This window comes from Ceratotherium simum, chromosome 25 (genome assembly GCF_057802395.1).
Source record: "Ceratotherium simum simum isolate JZ-2026a chromosome 25, ASM5780239v1, whole genome shotgun sequence".
Classification (NCBI taxonomy): domain Eukaryota; kingdom Metazoa; phylum Chordata; class Mammalia; order Perissodactyla; family Rhinocerotidae; genus Ceratotherium; species Ceratotherium simum.
The window spans coordinates 39,567,339-39,585,923 of NC_141924.1; the positions used below are offsets into that span (position 1 = coordinate 39,567,339).

At 42.9% G+C, this 18,585-nt stretch overlaps 2 protein-coding genes across 3 annotated transcripts; both read right to left on the reverse strand.

The window, feature by feature from the left end:
* Nucleotides 1-1,074: 1,074 nt before the first annotated feature.
* Nucleotides 1,075-3,767, reverse strand: MYF5 (myogenic factor 5). Its single transcript, XM_004417905.3, has 3 exons — nt 3,156-3,767; nt 2,244-2,319; nt 1,075-1,818 (listed from the first exon to the last, which is right to left on the reverse strand). The coding sequence occupies exons 1-3, from the start codon at nt 3,654-3,656 to the stop codon at nt 1,628-1,630; spliced, it is 768 nt and encodes a 255-aa protein (XP_004417962.1). The 5' UTR covers nt 3,657-3,767; the 3' UTR covers nt 1,075-1,627.
* Nucleotides 3,768-12,287: 8,520 nt separating this feature from the next.
* Nucleotides 12,288-13,640, reverse strand: MYF6 (myogenic factor 6). 2 transcript variants are annotated; one of them, XM_087448601.1, is made up of 3 exons: nt 13,122-13,640; nt 12,744-12,834; nt 12,288-12,503 (listed from the first exon to the last, which is right to left on the reverse strand). In XM_087448601.1, exons 1-3 carry the CDS (start codon nt 13,638-13,640, stop codon nt 12,388-12,390), a joined length of 726 nt encoding a protein of 241 aa, XP_087304727.1. In that variant the 3' UTR covers nt 12,288-12,387. The 2 variants fall into 2 exon arrangements, with proteins under 2 accessions (XP_087304727.1, XP_004417961.1); XM_004417904.3 differs by having other exon boundaries at nt 12,288-12,506.
* Nucleotides 13,641-18,585: the final 4,945 nt, after the last annotated feature.

The following is an 18,585-nucleotide window of genomic DNA, read 5'->3' on the forward strand; positions in this document are numbered from 1 at the left end:
TTCCTTTATGGAATAATTTCCATTCTTTTTAGCTTGATGACTGGACAAGCACAGGAAAAACCACATCAGAAAGAAGGGGAGAATTTCTTGAGAACAGTGAGATTGCCAAGCTCTAGCAGAGAGTCCATATGCTTTGGTTGATGAATATCTGTAATTACAAATCCTTAGCAATTTTAAACTAATGCACATATTAGAGGATGAAACGATTATCTTTATTTGCTCTCTGTGAACAGTTACTTTAGATGCTTCAAGGATATTTCCTTTTTCTCTCTCTCAATGATAAACTTGTGAGAATTATCCCAATGATTGTCTTAACCTAATTTTCCACTTAATTGTTTTTCCATCTCAGTTTGTTGTAAAGGCTATTTAAAGTGATAAACAATAAAAGATGTATGTCCATCACACACACACGCATAAAATATGATTAATAAAATCAAAAAGGCTGTGAAAAGGAGGAAACGAATTGCAGTCGGCTTTACTCTACTATACTACTTCGTGTAAGTTTTCTTATGCTGGCACTCTAACAATACAAAAAAAATCCGTTCAATACCTTTAAATATTGCATTGACAACACTACTATATTAATGTATCAAGATATATTCAGGCATGTATAAAGTAAATATGACCTAACTCATGATTGCTCATGTACTGTAGGTATTAAAATGATGTAACATTGTACATTCTTTTTGTTTAAAAATATGTTATTGTCCTGAATGACTTCTATCTTCCCTCCACACACACACAATTTGACATTATATGGTACGGCATTAAGATAAAGGAAAAATTGTATTTAGCAGACTCCTTTGAAATATGTTTAAAATAGAAATATGGTATTTTCATTTATGACATCAACAGGACCTAACCTGAGTCCATGAGATGGTAAATATTCATATTTATCTACAAAGCCAACTGTTTTGGTATTTTCAGCCCCACTTTAAAGATTTCAGGTCAACGACTGTTAATTCCATTAGGGGTGTTCTTTCAAAAAATCATGAACCAAAATATTTCTTCATTTAAACAATTTTATTTATGGTGGAATTTCCAAAATTTCTTATATCTTGAAATTATCCACAAAGTACTATTTTGTGCTTACATAAAAAGACGCATTTCTTATAAGAAAAGATCAAAATATATACCATTAGGCAGTATTGTTATATTTTATTTAACACAATATAACCAAAGATTAAAGAGAAAAGCAAAAGTTAAATATATTTAAAACTCCTGTAACTGATTTCCAGCTGTTCTAATGTTCTGAAGAAGAAAATAAAGATCTAAACACCAGAGATAATATTTTGATAAGCAATATTTAAAAAAAATATAAGTTAAGCATTGCAACAAGCTACCTTCGATGAATTGCCTCCTATAAGAAATAATATTATTGGAACTATATACTAAAGCAAAGAAGAAGGAAAAGAATGGGGAAAAAGAAGAAAAGAAATAAAGTATTAATTGCAATGGTGACTTTTTAGTTAAATACACTTTCTTATAAAGTGGCAAAATAATATTTACAAATTTACAGCTGAAAGGAAATCTCTATACAGGTTGTCTTGCTTTTGGACTTTTTGGGCCTCTTTCCTCCTGTGTAATAGGCCCTCCTGGCACAAGTGATCTAGACTAGATTTTTAGTTCATAGCACATGATAGATGAGCCTGGAACTAGAGGCCCCTGGAGTCGCAGGCTGTGAATCCATGCTGGCAACTGGAGAGAGGGAGGCTGGATCCTGGAGAGGCAATCCAGGTTGCTCTGAATTGGTGATCCGATCCACTATGCTGGATAAGCAATCCAAGCTGGATAAGGAGCTTTTATCTGTGGCATATACTAAGGACACAAGGAGAAAACCATTAAAAAAAAATCCCCCAATAGACAGATTTGCTTATGTTGCCCCTTAAACTGTAGGTCAGGTTCTTTGACACCCAGAGGTCAGGTGGTCACAGAAAGTCTGTTGTAGAAATTTGCAACAAATATCTAGCAATTCATAGGGATGAAGGTGGGAAGTGGAGAAGCCCCCTGATAACACTTCAAGCAATAGTGTGCGCGCACAAGTGTGTGCATGTGTGTGTGTATCTGTTAGGGAGTTTTTGAGCAGAAGATGTGTGTTTATTTTGCTTTGCCAAAACCCCCCCATAGGAACCATTACTTCTATTCTCTTCCCGATACTGCCTGGAAGAACAGACTCTGCTCTGAGAAGCTCAATTGTGAAGCTGAACTGGTCTTTAAACTCCTCTGAAGTCATTAATTCTTACCATTTGTTACATCAGGACAGTAGACGCTGTCAAAACTGCTGCTTTTTCTGGACCAGACGGGGCTGTTACATTCAGGCTATAATACAAGACGCAAAAGAAGAAGTTTGTTTCCAGGTCTTCGCAAAAGATGCTCTGACCTAGGGTGAGGCAGTGCTTGCCCACTAGCTCCGTAAATTGACCACTCTCAATCGCCTTCATTGCCTTGATTTAGGAAGGGTGAGCCCTCACCAAATAGCAAGGGCACTGAGGTCAATCTCTGTGCTTGGAGAAGAGGAGAGCGGCAGCAAAGGGAAGAGGGGGGTGGAATTCAGCAGCAATGTGCATTGGGTTAACCATGCAAAATGGGTTGGAGTAGAAGGAAGCCACACTAATTCAGGGAGAGAACACTTTCCCAGGGCAAAAACACATTAAAAACTGGCAGCATTGACGCAAACGCCCTCTGAAAAGAATGCATCAACATCTCCTTCCAGCCAGGCCTCAGCTGAGCAGGGACTGGGGCCATGTGGGTATTTCTTTCCATTTCTTCATTAAGTTATAAACTGTGGGACAATGGGAGTTTCAGACAGTTGACTATAGATGTTACTGCACGGCAGGGTCCACCAGTGGTATACTTTGGAAATAAACTGAGTAATGGAGAAAACATCTGATTGATCATTCACAGCCACCTATCTCATAGGACAACCCTCTCCTATAGTGTATACCCAGAATTTGGTAGGAAGTCAACCTAAAATCCTATTCAACAGCTGTTTCCTGGCATCTTTCTAAATGTACACCTCTCCTCCTACAGCAACTGCCCCCCACCTCACCCCTAATTATCCACCAATAACCACTGAATATACGTGGTTTAAATGGCATGTAAAGATTTTTGGAAAAGATTGGGGTGGTCTAGTAGGTACCAGAACTCTCTCTTACCATGCCGTCTGAGCAGTTGGAGGTGGGGCTAGTGGGCTCCGAGCAGCTCTGTCCGGGCAGGCTGTAGTAGTTCTCCACCTGCTCCCTCAGCAACTCCTGCAGGCTCTCGATGTAGCGGATGGCATTCCTGAGGATCTCCACCTTGGGCAGCCTCTGGTTGGGGTTGGTCGTGGTGCACCTCTTGAGGGTCTCGAAAGCCTGGTTGACCTTCTTCAGGCGTCTCCGCTCGCGCATGGTGGCCGCCTTCCGCCGATCCATCGTGGTGGACTTCCTCTTGCACGCTTTGCAGGCCCACATGAGGCAGTGGCCGGCCTGGTGGTGGCCTGTAGGTGCTCGCACGTGCTCGTCCTCGTCTGAGCCTTGCAGCTCTGCTTTGTGCGCCCTGAAGGCAGCCACTCGCGGCTCAAACTCGTCCCCGACCTCGCCCTCCGGCGACGGGATGCAGGAGCCGTCGTAGAAGTACTCAGAAGGTGAAAACTGGCAACCGTCCATCATGTCCATCTTCTGCGGAGAGGCAGGCGCTGCACCTGGACAGCAGCGCGCGCGAGAGAGGGGAGAAACCGGAGCCTGGCGCCGCTGCGGGCGGGCAAATCCCAGGCGGAGCTCCCTGGTCGGTTTCTCCGGTAATTAACAAGGGCAGACGCCTGGCGGCCTGGGTCGGCCCCGCTGGGGTTGGGGTTCTTTATATATTCTTGGGGGAGGGAGGCCGGCCGCAGTGGCCGGGCACTATTAGCATATCCCACCACAACCCCCACCGGGGCTGTCTGAGCAAACCTCCCCCTTTCCTCTAGAGACAATTTGCTGTTTACTGCCCTTTTTGACGCTAATGGTTTTACTGCATTTCTGCTGGGGCGGGGGGGATGGCTCCCCAACCGGCTTACTTGCACTCTCTAGATTACCTAAAGCAAGGGACACTTAAAGAGTGTCACAGACAAAAGGAACGAAGAAAATCCAACTTTTTGCAATTGCTCATACATTAAAAAAATAATTAAGTAGAACTCGCTACTTTCAGCTGACACTAAAGGCCGACCCGCCCAAACCTGGACGTGAGGAATCACCTTATTGTTGTTTGTTTCTCTTTTTTCACGAACTTTACTTATCTTAGGAATTTTTTTCAACCAGTGGACCAAATAACGGATGCCAAAAACTTGAAGTGACACTTTCAATCATGGAGTGAATCTAGATTTTTAAAAAAATGTTTGTTCTGATCAGATTGCCATTTTATAGGCTCTATGTTATCGGGGGTAGGCGAAGAGGTTCCTTTTCCCCAAGACAGGGCTCGCTCTGAGTTCTCTCTGTCTGCTCATCTAAAAGGAGGTGGGCACAGGAAGGCCAGGTGACTGGGAACATTCCTTCCTCCCTTTCCCCCTTCTGCATGTGTTTACTGAGCGCCTCCCCCTTTGTGCCAGGCCTTTGCCAGACCCTGAGCGGGCGGAAGATGCGCACTGACTGCGTCTCTAAGATATGTATTCGAAGAAACCCAGTTTTAGAGGACAAACTCCCTTCCCAGAGGCGCGTCTCCATTCCCCCTCTCTTTCTGCTCCGCCTTGTCATTTCCACAGACTAAACAGCCAAGCTGGGCTTTGGGGTCGCTAATTTTCTGCTTTCAGGCAAAGTAACACCGTTACAGATGCGTCCCAGCTGCCGACACAGCAATCCTTCTGGGCTCGTGTAAAATTTCCAACTCCTCCAACCCCAAGTAACTTCACACACTCCGCGACAAAAGCCTTCCAGAAAGGCAATCGCCGTAGGGTCTTTGAAACTTTGGTGGCTAGAAGGCTAGAGGGGAGGGCTGCTATTTAAGTGAGAATGAATCTATTAATCAGCTTTTGCCAATCCTCCTCCACCCTTAACCTACTTCCAAGTTACTAGGTAGGTGGGTGCTGTTTATACATAGGAAGGACGATTACTTAAGGTCTACACAAATAGACAAGTATTCTGGGGCTTTGGACCAGGGCTTGCGGCACCAATAAAAGAGAAGGGAGTGTTTTCACCTGTCTTCGGTCATTCTGTCCAGTAAGTTTTGTGGTTCCCAAGTTATTGGGAGGTAGGGGGAGCAGGGAGGGGCTTTCCTTTCTATTACTTTTTCGTGAAATTATTTTCCTGAAGCAACCATGGCTGGCTGACCCAGGTCTGCAGGGGCCAGAGAAGTGGTAACTCTTTCAGGGTGAGATCTGCTTTCAGAAGTAAAGGCCCCCAAAACGAGGAGTGGGATGGCGTCAGTCACTAAGGTTTGCTACAATGTGCAGGTTACTGTCCCCTTTCCCAAGTTCTGTCATCCCTAAGAAAAAGACACCACCACTACCACCCTTGAAAATGAGGCTCCCTCATACCTACAAGGTGCTTAATTGGCCAGTGGGAAACCCATCTTCACCTTATTTAGGACTATTAACAAGTGGATGCCTTTGAAATGAATCCAGTACCCAGACCTACACCAGATAAAAGAGTCAAGTTCCTAAAGGACCCAGGTGGAATGGAAGACTCCATCCACGCCGGTGGAAACATTCCGACGCGTGCACATTGCTACCTCCGAAATGGGATAGTGGGGAGATATTCTCAGCCAGGAATTCTCAATCGTCTCAGCAACAGATTCTGACCAGCAGCGATAGCACCACTTTCTTTGGCTATGGTGTCCAGACGTTAGCACACTGGTCGCAGCTAAAACTGCTTTTTTGTGCAGATTTATGATTCGGGCACAAATAAACCTGCTCTTTAAGTGGAAGATAGAAGTTACGCTTCTGCTCGCCTTTCAGTTGATGTCTTTCCGCCAGACACTCAATGTGCTTTGTACCCAATCCCTTCAGCGTGGCATATTTCTAGCAAACAATTATTGACAGTTTTCTATTTGCCAAGCACTGTTTTCAACCCTTTCCATGTCTTCACTCATTTAATACTTCCAGCGACTCCGTGGGAACTATTAGATCCATTTTTAAAAGAAGGTAACGGAAGCCCTAGGGGGAGGTAATTTGCCCCAGGTCACACGGGATTGGAAACCAGGCCTGCCCTTTTCCAGAGCTGGCTCTCCTAGAGGTGAATTTTGTTTGTTTTCTTTTTTATCAATTCGGGCTCACGTGCGTCCTTAGCGCTCCAGAGCAGAAACTCGCAGAAGCTGGGTCCAGGACGTCTCTCCCTCCGCTCCCGGGCCTGGGAGACGCTGTCACTCAGGAGGCTCTGTCAGTAACGGTAGTTCTCAGAGGTTAGGGCTGTCTTTGGTAAGGTGATCTCAAAACAAATTTACCAGAGTGCCGCGGGCGAGTGGAACTAAAGAAGCCGAGAAAACACAAGCGCCCGGCGGCTTAATGGGACTTGCTAGGGGGGAAAGAGGCTCCGGGTCTGAGGACCCCTGGGACTCAAGTGCTGAAAATAGGATCTCAGAGCACCAAAGTAAAAAACGAGACAAAACTTTTAAACCACTGTCAGGGGTGAGAGGAGAAAGAGATCAAAAAACGGGAGGCAGTATACAAAGAAGGAAGGAAGTCAGCGCCTCAAAGATGCCTGGACTGGATACCCCAGTTCAGGAGAGGTGCCACCGCTCTTTTCTCAGGGGGACCGTGTGAGCGAAAAATGGGAAACTGGGTGAGCGATACAGAGAAAAATATTTTTTTTCATTGGGGGCCTTGAACAGGGAAGTAGGAAAAAAGTTAAAAATCGCTTTAAAAAAATCTTTTATTGATTATCCGGGTGCCCTCTTTTACTCAAAATCAGAGTAGATTGGCTTTTGTTCCTCATATAAAAGAATAAAAATACAATCCATTTTTAACAATTTCTCCAAAGAAGTGGATTTCTTACCTGCAGAGAAAACTCACATTTATTTAATATGCAAACAGGTTGTTAGAAATACTTCAACACCGACTGTCTGCTAGGAAAGCACTACAGCAGGCAGATGAGGGGGGGACGCATGGCTGGTGTTATAAATGAATGCCCACGAAGGTTCTAGTGAAGTAGAGAGATCACTTTTAAAAAAATTTTTGTCATTTTACATTCCGAAGGAAAATAAATATGTGCTTGATTTCTTACAATTTAGATTTGTAAGCAAGTTTTAATTGCAAAGACCTTTAAGTAATCAGCAAGTATTTTTTTTGAGAGCCTATTTTAGTTTAAGCATTATGGCAAGGAACCTAGTGTTGATGGACAGACCACACCAGCAAAATGATCCTCAGAGCCTCCTTTCCTAGTAATTTTGCTCACCCTGGGAATTTTGCATTTTTGAAAATACTCTCTGCTTCTCTTATCAGGAGAGACTAAATATACATGGAAAGATAAGTCTGTTTCCATTTACTTCTGCCCGTACCTGAGACCCATATCAACTCCCGGACAAAGGGAGTTGTTCTAGAGACTTTTGCTTATTATATATGTGACTTGACAATGTGCTAAACAATTTCAGACTGCTATTAGCTCTGGGAACCAGGCACACCTAAGTAAACACATTAGTACCTGCCAACGTTGCTGGAGGAATTTGTGAAGACAGCTGAGGAAGACATCGGCCTCTCCTTGAATGCGAGGACTCCCAGGAGAGATCAAAGCCCTAAGGAAGCACTTTTAGCAGCCTTGAGAGGAGAGAAAGTAGCCAGTCCTTGCAGCATTATCTGGTTCAGCACACGGCATAGCCATTCCATCGCACAGGCTGACTCTGAACTAGGCTTACAGAAAATTCTCTTTCAGAATGAACCCTCTAGGACTGAGGGTCATCTTTTGTAATGCTTCTTTTGAGTTTGAGGGAGCGACTGGAGGGTCTGTTGGAGAAATGTCTTGATGGAGTGCCTCTTTGAGGAAATACCAAGTTATTGCTAATTTACTAATGCATGAGATTAGGAAATGAGATATTCAAAGTTTAAACTAAAATATGATTTTCCAGATATGGTGTTCCAGGAGGAGGATTTTGAGATGGATAAATAGGATAAAATATTACTAAGAGAAAGCCACAAATGGATAAATTCTAAGTCAAAAATGTCTTAATAAGGAGAGAGGTCACTTTAGCAACCCAAGACTTCTCTGGCAGTCTCAAGAGTAGTTGGGAACACTGAATTTCAGCACCACACTCCCACCCCCAAATGTAGGAAAGAGTCAAGAAAAAATGAGTCCATTAGACATAAGTGGATTTCCACTATGTTCAGGCTTGGAATTCAGTGATCCAGGTGTGATGATTAAAGTCAGTTTGAGAAAGCTGACATTTGATGTTCCACAAATTGTTTCTAGAGTAATATGAAAATGAAAATCACTCATAATTTTATACTTGATAATTTTATGCCTGCCTCTGGAAACAGGTTCAGTTTAAATCCCAAATTGCTTATCTTTACCAAGTTATTACATCTTAATTTTCTGCTTCCATGGCCTTGTTTGTTTTGGCTTTGGCCTTAGTAAAGATTATCATCATTAATATCAAATAAAAACATTTTAATTGCAAACATACCAAGGATTTCATTGGAAAGCCTAACATGTCAGCTACAGCAGTAGAGGTCACATGAAGTCTTTGGGAAATATTTGCTCTATTTAATGAAGAGACTTCTATAGGCAAACTTATTCCAAACAATTTCTCAAGTTACCCAGCTGAGAGAGATAGAGGGGATTTGGTCTGCAGAGACTGAATAAAATCTATCAGCAAGTAAAGTCCATGAACTGATAAAAGCATTCTGCTGCTGAGCAGTTTATAACACAAATCTTATTATAAACATATGTGCAATCATAAAGCAAATGAGTTCACCTGGTCAATTGTGATATTTGATTTCAGTTGTCGAATGAATCTGATTATTTAAAATATGGGTGTGTATATATACTTTTTAGGGAAAATCTGTATTGATTCTCAGGGAAAAAATCATAGACACATAATAAACATAATTAATGGGTATACACACCTCCCAGACATATTCACCCATGTTCTGATTGGATAATTTGAAATGGTTTACCACATATTTTTAATTAAATTATTGCTCTAATTTGGAGTTCACTAGCTAGTCATTCTTGAGAAAGAGCTTTTGGAAAACAATTGTCAAAGAGAGTCAAATTATTCTACAGATCATAAACGTTCCTTCTTAATTTCCCAAGGCTTCTCTTTTTAGGGTGTATGGTGGTTGAGAGCATAGTTATTGCCTGGCTCCAAATCTTGGCTCTATACTTACGCTCTATACTTAAAATGCAAGAATCTCTCTGTTCCAAAGGATCCTTGCCTCTCTCGCAAGTTGTTGTAGGATTACGTGAGTTAACATGTAAAATGCTAAGAATGGTTCATTCACGTTGCTGCTGGTCTCATTGTTATTAACACTTTGCCCAGCCAGAGCCAGCAACGGCTGGAAAACTGAATCTGAAGGAACTGTGGCTTTGAGTGGAAGAAAAGCCTCTTGATAGTCCATTTAGATTTACTAAGGAAAAATAAAGAGAGCCACCATTTCATGTTCATTTTGTGCCCTGTTTCGGCCAAGCACTTTACTTGTATTTCAGGGAATCTTCACAACCCCAGGAGTTAAGCACTATTATTGTAGTCTCCATTATCTCATAAATGAGGAATCAGGATGAAGGGAGGAGCATAGCCCAAGGCTATGCGGTAGCAGCCCTAGTCAGCACCCACAGAGGCTCAGCAGTTGGCATCCACTAACACTCCCACTTGCTTTCTCAAACTTGTGAGAGGGATTATATGTCGATGTCAGTTTTCTCTCTGAACCGTTCTACTTTTTTTTTTTTAAGCTATTTTTTTTAATTGATGTTTTAATAGTTTTTAACATTGTGAAATTTTGGGTTGTACATTTTTGTTTGTCCATCACCATATATATGACTCCCTTCACCCCTTGTGCCCACCTCCCACCCCCATTGCCCCTGGTAACCACAGTACAGCTTTTTCTGTCCATGTGTTCGTTTATATTCCACATATGAGTGAGATCATACAGTGTTTGTCTTTCTTTTTCTGGCTTATTTCACTTAACATAATACGCTCCAGGCCCATCCATGTTGTTGCAAATGGGACGATTTTGTGTTTTTTATGGCTGAGTAGTATTCCATTGTATATATATACCACATTTCCTTAATCCAATCATCAGTCGATGGTTGCTTAGGTTGCTTCCACTCTTGGCTATGGTGAATAATGCTGCAATGAACATGCGGGTGCATAAGCCTCTTTGGATTGTTGATTTCAGGTTCGTTGGATAGATTCCCAGTAGTGGGATGGCTGGGTCATAGGGCCTCTCTATTTTTAATTCTTTGAGGAATCTCCATACCGTTTTCCATAGAGGCTGCACCAGTTTGCATTCCCACCAGCTGTGTATGAGGGTTCCTGTTTCTCCACATCCTCTCCAACATTTGTTGTTTTTTCTCTTGGTGATTATAGCCATTCTAAGGGGCATGAGGTGATATTTTAGTGTTGTTTTGATTTGCATTTCCCTGATGATGAGTGATGTTGAACATCTTTTCATGTGCCTATTGGCCATCTGTATATCTTCTTTGGAGAGGTGTCTTGAACCTTTCTACTTTTTAAAAGTATTCTAGGAGAAACTAGAATTATCCATATGCTCAGAAAACAAAGGAACTATTACACCCCGGAAGAGGCCTTTTGAGATAGAAAAGGGGCAAGATACTGCTCCTGCCTGCAGGGGGCGGTGTCTGCGGTGGTATCTGGAACTTCGGTGGTTAGGAAGCCTTAGGAAACAAGGTTGGGCCGGGAAATGCTGAATTCGATTTGATTTTCACATCTGTGAACTGAGGACTAGCTGTCGGGGAAAAGAGGGAAGGAAGAAGTTAAGGGTGATGAGGGGGTGGGGAGAGTGAAGGTGCCATGTACAGAATGTAAGAGAGAAGGAGCAATTCCAAAGACATGGCTTGCCCCTCTCCTCTGCTTCACTTCCCACTGTGTTTCTTGGTGGTCGTTCCTTCCTGCGGTTACAGGATAAACAAACCCGGCACACGTTGTAAAATCCTCACCGTGAGGAGCTCCTGGGGCTTCAGCCTCTCTGGGGCTTTGCTATTTGGTCCAGCTAAGAGGTTTCATGTGTGTTGTTGCTGTCCTTTGCCCTCAGCCATTTAACCCTTCCCTCTCGTGAAGCAACCCTTCATTCAAAGAAGCCCACCCCACCTCAAGAGACAGATTGTCCATTCTTTTATCTTTCTATTTGGAAAACAAACCCAGGCCACATGAGGCCTTGAGGACATTCCAGTCTTCTAGCCACCAGTCTCCGTAGTTCAAGAAAACAGGGGAGGGGGCCAGAGACCTGGCTCCCAGGCCAGTGCAGCCCCTGGGTCTCCAGATGGATGCTTCTTCACAGAGGGTTGGGTCTGGAAAGTCAAAGGCGGAAAGTAATTTGGGCTAAAGTAGCTGAAGATCTTTTAAGCAAATAAGCAAAGAGTTTTTGTGTGGTAGTTTCTTGCAACAATGAGATTTTACTGGTTTGAAAATTCAGTTGTTAATTTAGAGTAAGTAAATCTCACCCAGATCTCCAGGTATAGGACAGCTAAAAAAGAAAGAAAAAGGATGCTGATAAAAGGAAAAAGGACAGATTCCTTCTGGATATTCTTCACTTCTAACTACAAGTGTGGGTCTACATGAGAGAGAAAAGTGAACAGTTTAATTCAGACAAAGGAAAACAACCCATTTTCCTCCGTTAAGTCAGCCTTTAAGAAAACACCCAAATAAATGGGCTTGTTGGGTGTCTACATTAAAATACGGCTCGCCTTTATTTGTGTACACATGCCCTCAAACATACTTTTTCACTTGAATCAAAATAGGACCAACATTGTTCATATAGAAACTTATTTTTTAATATCACAATACCAGGATCCTCGCACATTTTATGTACAATACGTCACTCCACATTTAAAATATATATCTTAGGTTTACATAAAAAATGAAAGTACTAAGATTATTTACAAAAATACATTCAATACCGCTAACATTTAAATGCAACGTTCCCACTTTGCTTTAGACAGGAATGAACTTCTTGAACATGGCACAAAAGGATCGCCATAATAAAAGTAAATATATTACAAAACCAACCAAACAAAAACAAAGTCAGTCTGCTAGACCTAAGCCACTCGCGGTTCCAAAAACAAAAGCCCAAAGCCAAAAGGCTTTTTCATCTGAGCGTGCACAACAGTTACCCAGAAGTTTCTTTGTGAATATGTCTCCTCTTTCATAAGCTCCTGGGTCTGGGTTCCTAAATATTAATGTAATGTGACCTAATCTAAAGGATTAGGCAAAGGAGGGAGGGTGGGATCTTGCTGCGTGGAGAATGTCCCCAGCACCGGCCCCGAGTTACTTCTCCACCACCTCCTCCACGCAGGAGAGTTTGCGTTCCTCCGAGGAAATACTGTCCACGATGGAAGAAAGGCATCGAAGGCTACTGGAGGCCGACGAATCAATGCTTCCCCCTCCTAAGCGCAGAAAACACACACAAACAGAGCACCCAAGGAAGCAAAAACGAGGCAGCTCCGCGCCCCGCGCCAGGCAGCTCAGGCAGCGCGGGAGGACCGGGTCCCCGCGCGCAAGGAGCGCCCTTGTCGCAGGGCGCGTCCCCGCTCTCCCTCTGAGCTCTTTCTGCCCAGAGCGGGCACCCAGCCCCCTCCCAGGATGTTCTCTAGCCCTGCCCAGGGCCCTTTCTTTTACTTTACCTTCCTTGGCAGTTATCACGAGCCCCCTGGAATGATCCGAAACACTTGGCCACTGGGAGCTGCAGGTGCGCAGGAAATCCGCACCCTCAAGCTGGAGGAAAACCAAGGCAGCAGAAGATTAAGAAAGAAACATCGGTTCCGGGGCGGGGGGGAGTTTTGTGGGGGTGTCTCTCCTGCTTCCTCGGGCCGGGTACGAATTTCCTGCCTATTGCAGGCACCCCGTCTTCACGGGTCACTGGGGGTTCATTAGACAGGGAGCCGGAGGGGCGGGCGAGGAAGGGGGACGGGAAAGGAGAAAGAGCAGCTGGAGGTGAAGGCCCCAAGGAAAGCGTCTAATCAGCTTTTGCTTTCCCCTGCCCCGGCAGCGTCTGGGCTTACATTCTCTTGCTTGGGTCTGTAGCTGAAGGGGTCTACCCCTAGCTCCTGCATTTTCTCCTGTTGATCCAGCCGGTGCAGCAGGTCCTGCAGCCGTTCAATGTAGCTGATGGCGCTCCGCAGAATCTCCACCTTGGGCAGCCTCTGGTTGGGGTTGGCCACAGTTCGCCGCTTCAGTGCCTCGAAGGCCTCGTTGATTTTCTTTAGCCGCCTCCTCTCGCGCAAGGTGGCAGCTTTCCGCCGGTCAGTGGGGGCAGATTTTCTCTTGCAGGTCTTGCAAGCCCAAATCAGACATTGGCCGGGGCAGTGGGGAGGCTGCAGGCCTGGGGGCGCCAGGACGTGTTCCTCTCCGCTGCTGTCGCTCCCAGCTTCCGGGGGCATTTGGTCCTGGCAGGGGGACAGCGTACCATCACTCCCTGGATACAAAGGAGAGCCCTCTGCCACTTCTAACGGCTGCAGGGTAACATTTTCCCCATCTAAGTAGAAGAAATAGGAGCCAGTTTCAAAAAGGTCCATCATCATGTTCTCCTCCTTGGCCTCTGACTCAGTCTGAACTGGGTGATGGGCTCAAAAACCCAGAGGAACCACCCAGATGGCATTTAATTAGTGCGGTGACATAAGTCACCCCAGCTTTATATATAGTAGCTCCTGAAACTCAATCCAACTTTTAGCTGTCATGGAGCATCAGTCTCCCAATGTGATTGCAGCCAGTGCTCTCTAGAACATCTAGTTTGAAAGAAAACTGAGAAGTGTCACCCCCAGAATGATGTGACAACCTATATGCAGAACAGGTTAAAACAAAATACACAGAGAGAATCAAAGAATTTAAACAAAGCATTGAATGCTTCCAATTGGGACAGTTTCGATGCTAACCTGCTTACAGGACAACTTCAAAACAACTGTGGATTAACACTGCCCCATTCCCCTCCCCCAGGCTCATCTCAATTCTAAGTATAGACCCATGATGAAAGATTTCAAAGGCAATAGCCGTTGCTCTAAAATAGCCTGGTTAATATTTGCAGAGTGGTTCAGCTCTTTTCTCTCTCCTGCCTGTCAAAAAGATGCTAGTCCTGTGATTAAAACCATTACAATCCTTCAAAGGTTATACATGACTTGCAGGCTTCAGCCTCAATAGCAGCAGGTAAATCTCTTTCCTCTCTTTTGCTAAGGCTGTAAGACGATTTGGGAGCTGGAGAGGGTGGCTAGAGGGTGCTCAGGTTCCTTCCTTGGCTATCTTTTCTTTTTTTCGGGGGGGGGGTGGCAACCAAGATCTGCACTCTGTACCCCTCCATGGTGGAGCAGTAGTACCTATGAGGTAAGGGGTGGGGCAGAGGATGGGGATGCAGTACATGTAATAACTTCTCTTTAAAATTAGTTTTAGTGGAACCAAGACTCACACTTTAGCTACTTGATATTTCAGGACTCAATGTGGCCCCCACTTCAAGGCGCCTCTCTTACGGCTCCTGCTCTATGCACTACGTGCTCACAGCTTTTTCATTTGCGTTCTCTCTGTCCATTGATTCCAAATAAGTTGTTTCATAGGATTTAGATAAGAAAGGTAGCAACCAAGGCACAAGCGAGGAAATAAAATTTTAATTGCGGCTTGCCCGTGGTCCAGTGCACCAAGTATGGTGGCTGGGGAGGCAGTCCAATAACAGGACAGAGCGCAGGGCTCTAGATTCCAAAGAACTCCCTCAAGTCCTGGTTAAGGTCATTTCTATTTATGTACGTGTAATTAAGTACTAGGTCTCGATTTCTTCAAGGTAGTAGCGGCTGCCTTATTAATTTTGGTGAGGATTCAATCGAATGATATCATGCATGTGAAGCATATAGCCTTATATTAGCTGCTTGATCAACATTAGTTATTGTTTAAAGCATAGGCTATGTCAAGGCTAAGACCATTTCTTATGAAGGAAATATAGCACAGCTGTTGCAGAAGTTTATTTTTTTTTCCTCTTTGTTATTGTATTCTTTTCCTTTCCTTTCCTTTCCTTTCCTTTCCTTTCCTTTCCTTTCCTTTCCTTTCCTTTCCTTTCCTTTCCTTTCCTTTCCTTTCCTTTCCTTTCCTTTCCTCTCCTTTCCTCTCCTTTCCTCTCCTTTCCTCTCCTTTCCTCTCCTTTCCTTTCCCTCCCAGAGCTCTGGAAGGACTCCCTCCACCTATAAATGGCCTTTGGGATGACAGTCAACTTTGGTTTTGGCCTTATAGTCAGTGCCTGAAAAACTAGGTGGAACCATAAGGTCTTCTTATCCTACCCTCAGCAGTGATAATTATGGGCTGTGTTCAATATGGCTTCATTTTTTTTAATGAGTAAAGACAATGCAAGGAATTAATGGTCAGGCAATGTAGGAATTAGCCATTTTTAAGTCAAGTCGATTATTCCAGAAGATAATTCTTCATAGTCTCTTTCTATTGAGCCACAGACTTGCAGTGTTAAGTTTTGACATTTTGGGCTGTTTTTGTATTTTCGTTATTGTGCAGCTGAATAAGTCCTTATCAAGTTTGAGAACCATTTTTAGGTTTTTGGAACAGTTGGAAGCACAGGGAAGAGTAAGAGTAAGAGTAAAAAAAAAAAAATACTTCTTTTCTGATATTTTCTCCTGTTTCCACTGGTCTCCTGGTTGCTAGTGTCAGCAGCTAAGGCCGCAGATTGGAGGCTCTGACAACTCGGTATAGTCTACCATTCATTCTGGAAAACTACCTTGTTGTGCTCTTAACCACACTTCATGCCGCATCTTATAATGTGAAGATGATTTTAAAAGTCATTTTTTAACCAGTGAAATTATATAGCATTATTGCTAAGATTATTAAGATAACAATGACTGAAATTAATTTATTCAACATTTTTGGGTACTTGCTAAGTTCCAGAGAGTGTCTTGGGCACTAAGAATAAATCAGTGAAAAATGATCCCTTTACTTCTGGAGTTTGACTCTCAAGGGGTGAGTGAAATTGATTAAGAGATGAAAAATGGGAGAAATAGCCCTGGAATTGGGAATCAGAAGGCCTAGAATACAATTGTTTTGGGCCTGTGAGGACTTATCAATCCTAATATCTCAAATTCTCAGTTTTTTCATCCCTAAAATTGGTATAATGACAGAAGACATCCATCCTCTCAAAGGCTGTGATGAAGATGAAGTTTTTAAAAATGTGAAATCACTTCAAAAATCTTGCATACTCATAAAAGAAAGGTACTTTTATTAATGGAATTAAGTTTAGAGAAAAAATGAGATAAGAAAAATATTGCTTCTAAGACATTTTGTTACTTGGGTGGTAGAAATAATGTTTAAGGTAGTCCCCTTCATAGACTCCCCACTGATTTTAGGAGGTTTGGATAGATGTAAGAGAGTCTACACAACACGAACCTTCTAAAGAATATGAAAGTGCACTTTTTCTCCTTTATTTTTCTCTCATTCAAGTGTCACCCCTGGAGAAACAGTGAGTTCAAAACATGGAAAGAAAAGATTCTGAAATAAAGTAGAGAGAGCCTTGGGGTGCTGATCAAGAGCAACCCCCCAGGCAGCAGGGGCATTTCTTTGTGTGAATTCAACCTTCACTACTGAATTGTGATTCCTTATTCAATTACAAAGCCCCTTTCCCAACATTCTTTAGAACTCAGGCCAATAAAATGAGTGTTGTTATTCACCTTGGGTTAAATAGACTTTTCCCTTTTTTGTTGCTGTTTTGGGGGTTAGAGATGGGGTGGGAGGAGAGAAAAAGGAAATGCCAGCTTGGGAAATAACCATCCTTTATTAGATTAGGTAATGGGAAAATACACACTGATTCCAAACAACTAACTAGTGAGCTCTTGGAACTCAAACTGTTTACAAAATATGAGATGCCTGTAATCGCAATTACATTATTTCTCAGTAGAACTTGGGAGACACAGACCTTGACAAGTGGTCAAAACAGGTTTATGTAAACTGAAGTCCTCCAAGCTTGAAACAGTTCAAAGACATTTTTGGAAAAAGTAAATAATAGTAAGAGAATAATTATATTAAGTATCATTAATAAATCACTTGAGGGGCCTAGAGTTCATTCATAACAAAATCTGAAACTAGTTTTGTGATAGAATTGAAAGTTTTCAAGTAGTTTATCACCCCATTATTCTTACTTCATGCTTAATTATTTGTAAATGCATTTTATTCCCATCATCTCCACAAAAGCTTGAATATGTCCAGTTCGTCTCCATGAAAAGGAGTGGGAAGGAAAGGATTATGGCTAGCTCATTCAATGGTGGATTTTAGCTATGAGCCTTTGGGAAGGTGGTATATGTGGTGGAAAGAGAACAGAGCTTTGGAGTAAGACGGAATAGAACTTCTAACCACTCTTAATTGTGTGTTCCTAGCCACAGTTTTATAAAAGATCAAATGGCACATATAATACATACATCCCAGGCTTATTGTTAGCATAAAATGAAATAATATATGTTGAGTCCATGATATGGAGTATGCAACTCAACAAACGTTAATTTCCCTCCCTCCTCTACTCATTTCATAAGGCCTCTGACTGAAATAGCCAAAGTGAATTAATTGAAAAACCTAGATTTGGTAAGACAAATGTTTAAGATAAATTTGAGAATATATTTGTGTTAATGGTATAATGGAAGTGAAAATATTGAAACGAGTGACGTCAGTAATAGTATTTCATGTATTTATGCCCTCAACAAATTTTCCATTTTACTGGGGGACAGACACTAATTAAAAAGTCGCACAAATGAATAACTGAGGTAGGAACTTTGAAGGAAAGGAATGTGGTTCTTATGAGTGTATAACAATGAAGAGTCTGTCTTGAACAGGAAACTTGAAAAAGGATGGTTTGGGGACAGAAGTTCCTGAGATGTTAGGTTGGTATATCTAGGGAGCAAAGTTGAAGCTTTTTAGCAAATCTGTGATTGGGACGGTGGCGGTGACAGTGGGAGGAAGCTCAAGGAAGAAATATAGATGAGGGTTTGTCAGAAACTGGTGAAGAGATTTTTGTGGGTTATATCTAAGGGATTTGAATATATTATTGCATAGTTGGTTCAAAAAAAGGAGTTTCAGTTACAGCTGAGAAAGTAGAATTGAGGGCCAGACAGAAAATGATTCTACTTTTTCAGCAGTGAGAAGAGAGAGAAGAGAGAAAAAGGGGTAGAAGAAAGGAGAGAGAGGCAGGGAAAGGAGAGAAGGAGAATGAACAGAAATTAGTCCAGCCGGCAGGCAGAAGAAGGATAAATCCAGCGGGGCCAGTGAGTGGCCCCAAAGAATAGGTGAAGGAGGGCGGCTGACTGAAAGGGAAAATGCAGAAGAGGCAGATTACTGCTTTACGCTTGTGGCAGCTCGATGAGTAACAGGAATCCAGGCACCCGTAACTTACCTAATTTGCAGACAGTTTGTGCCCCGAGATTCCCGAACACCGTGGTAAAAATAGTTTTGCACTTAGACTGACAGAACATTCAAGTCGCTTCAGAGGACGTCAGGGAGGGGCACGAA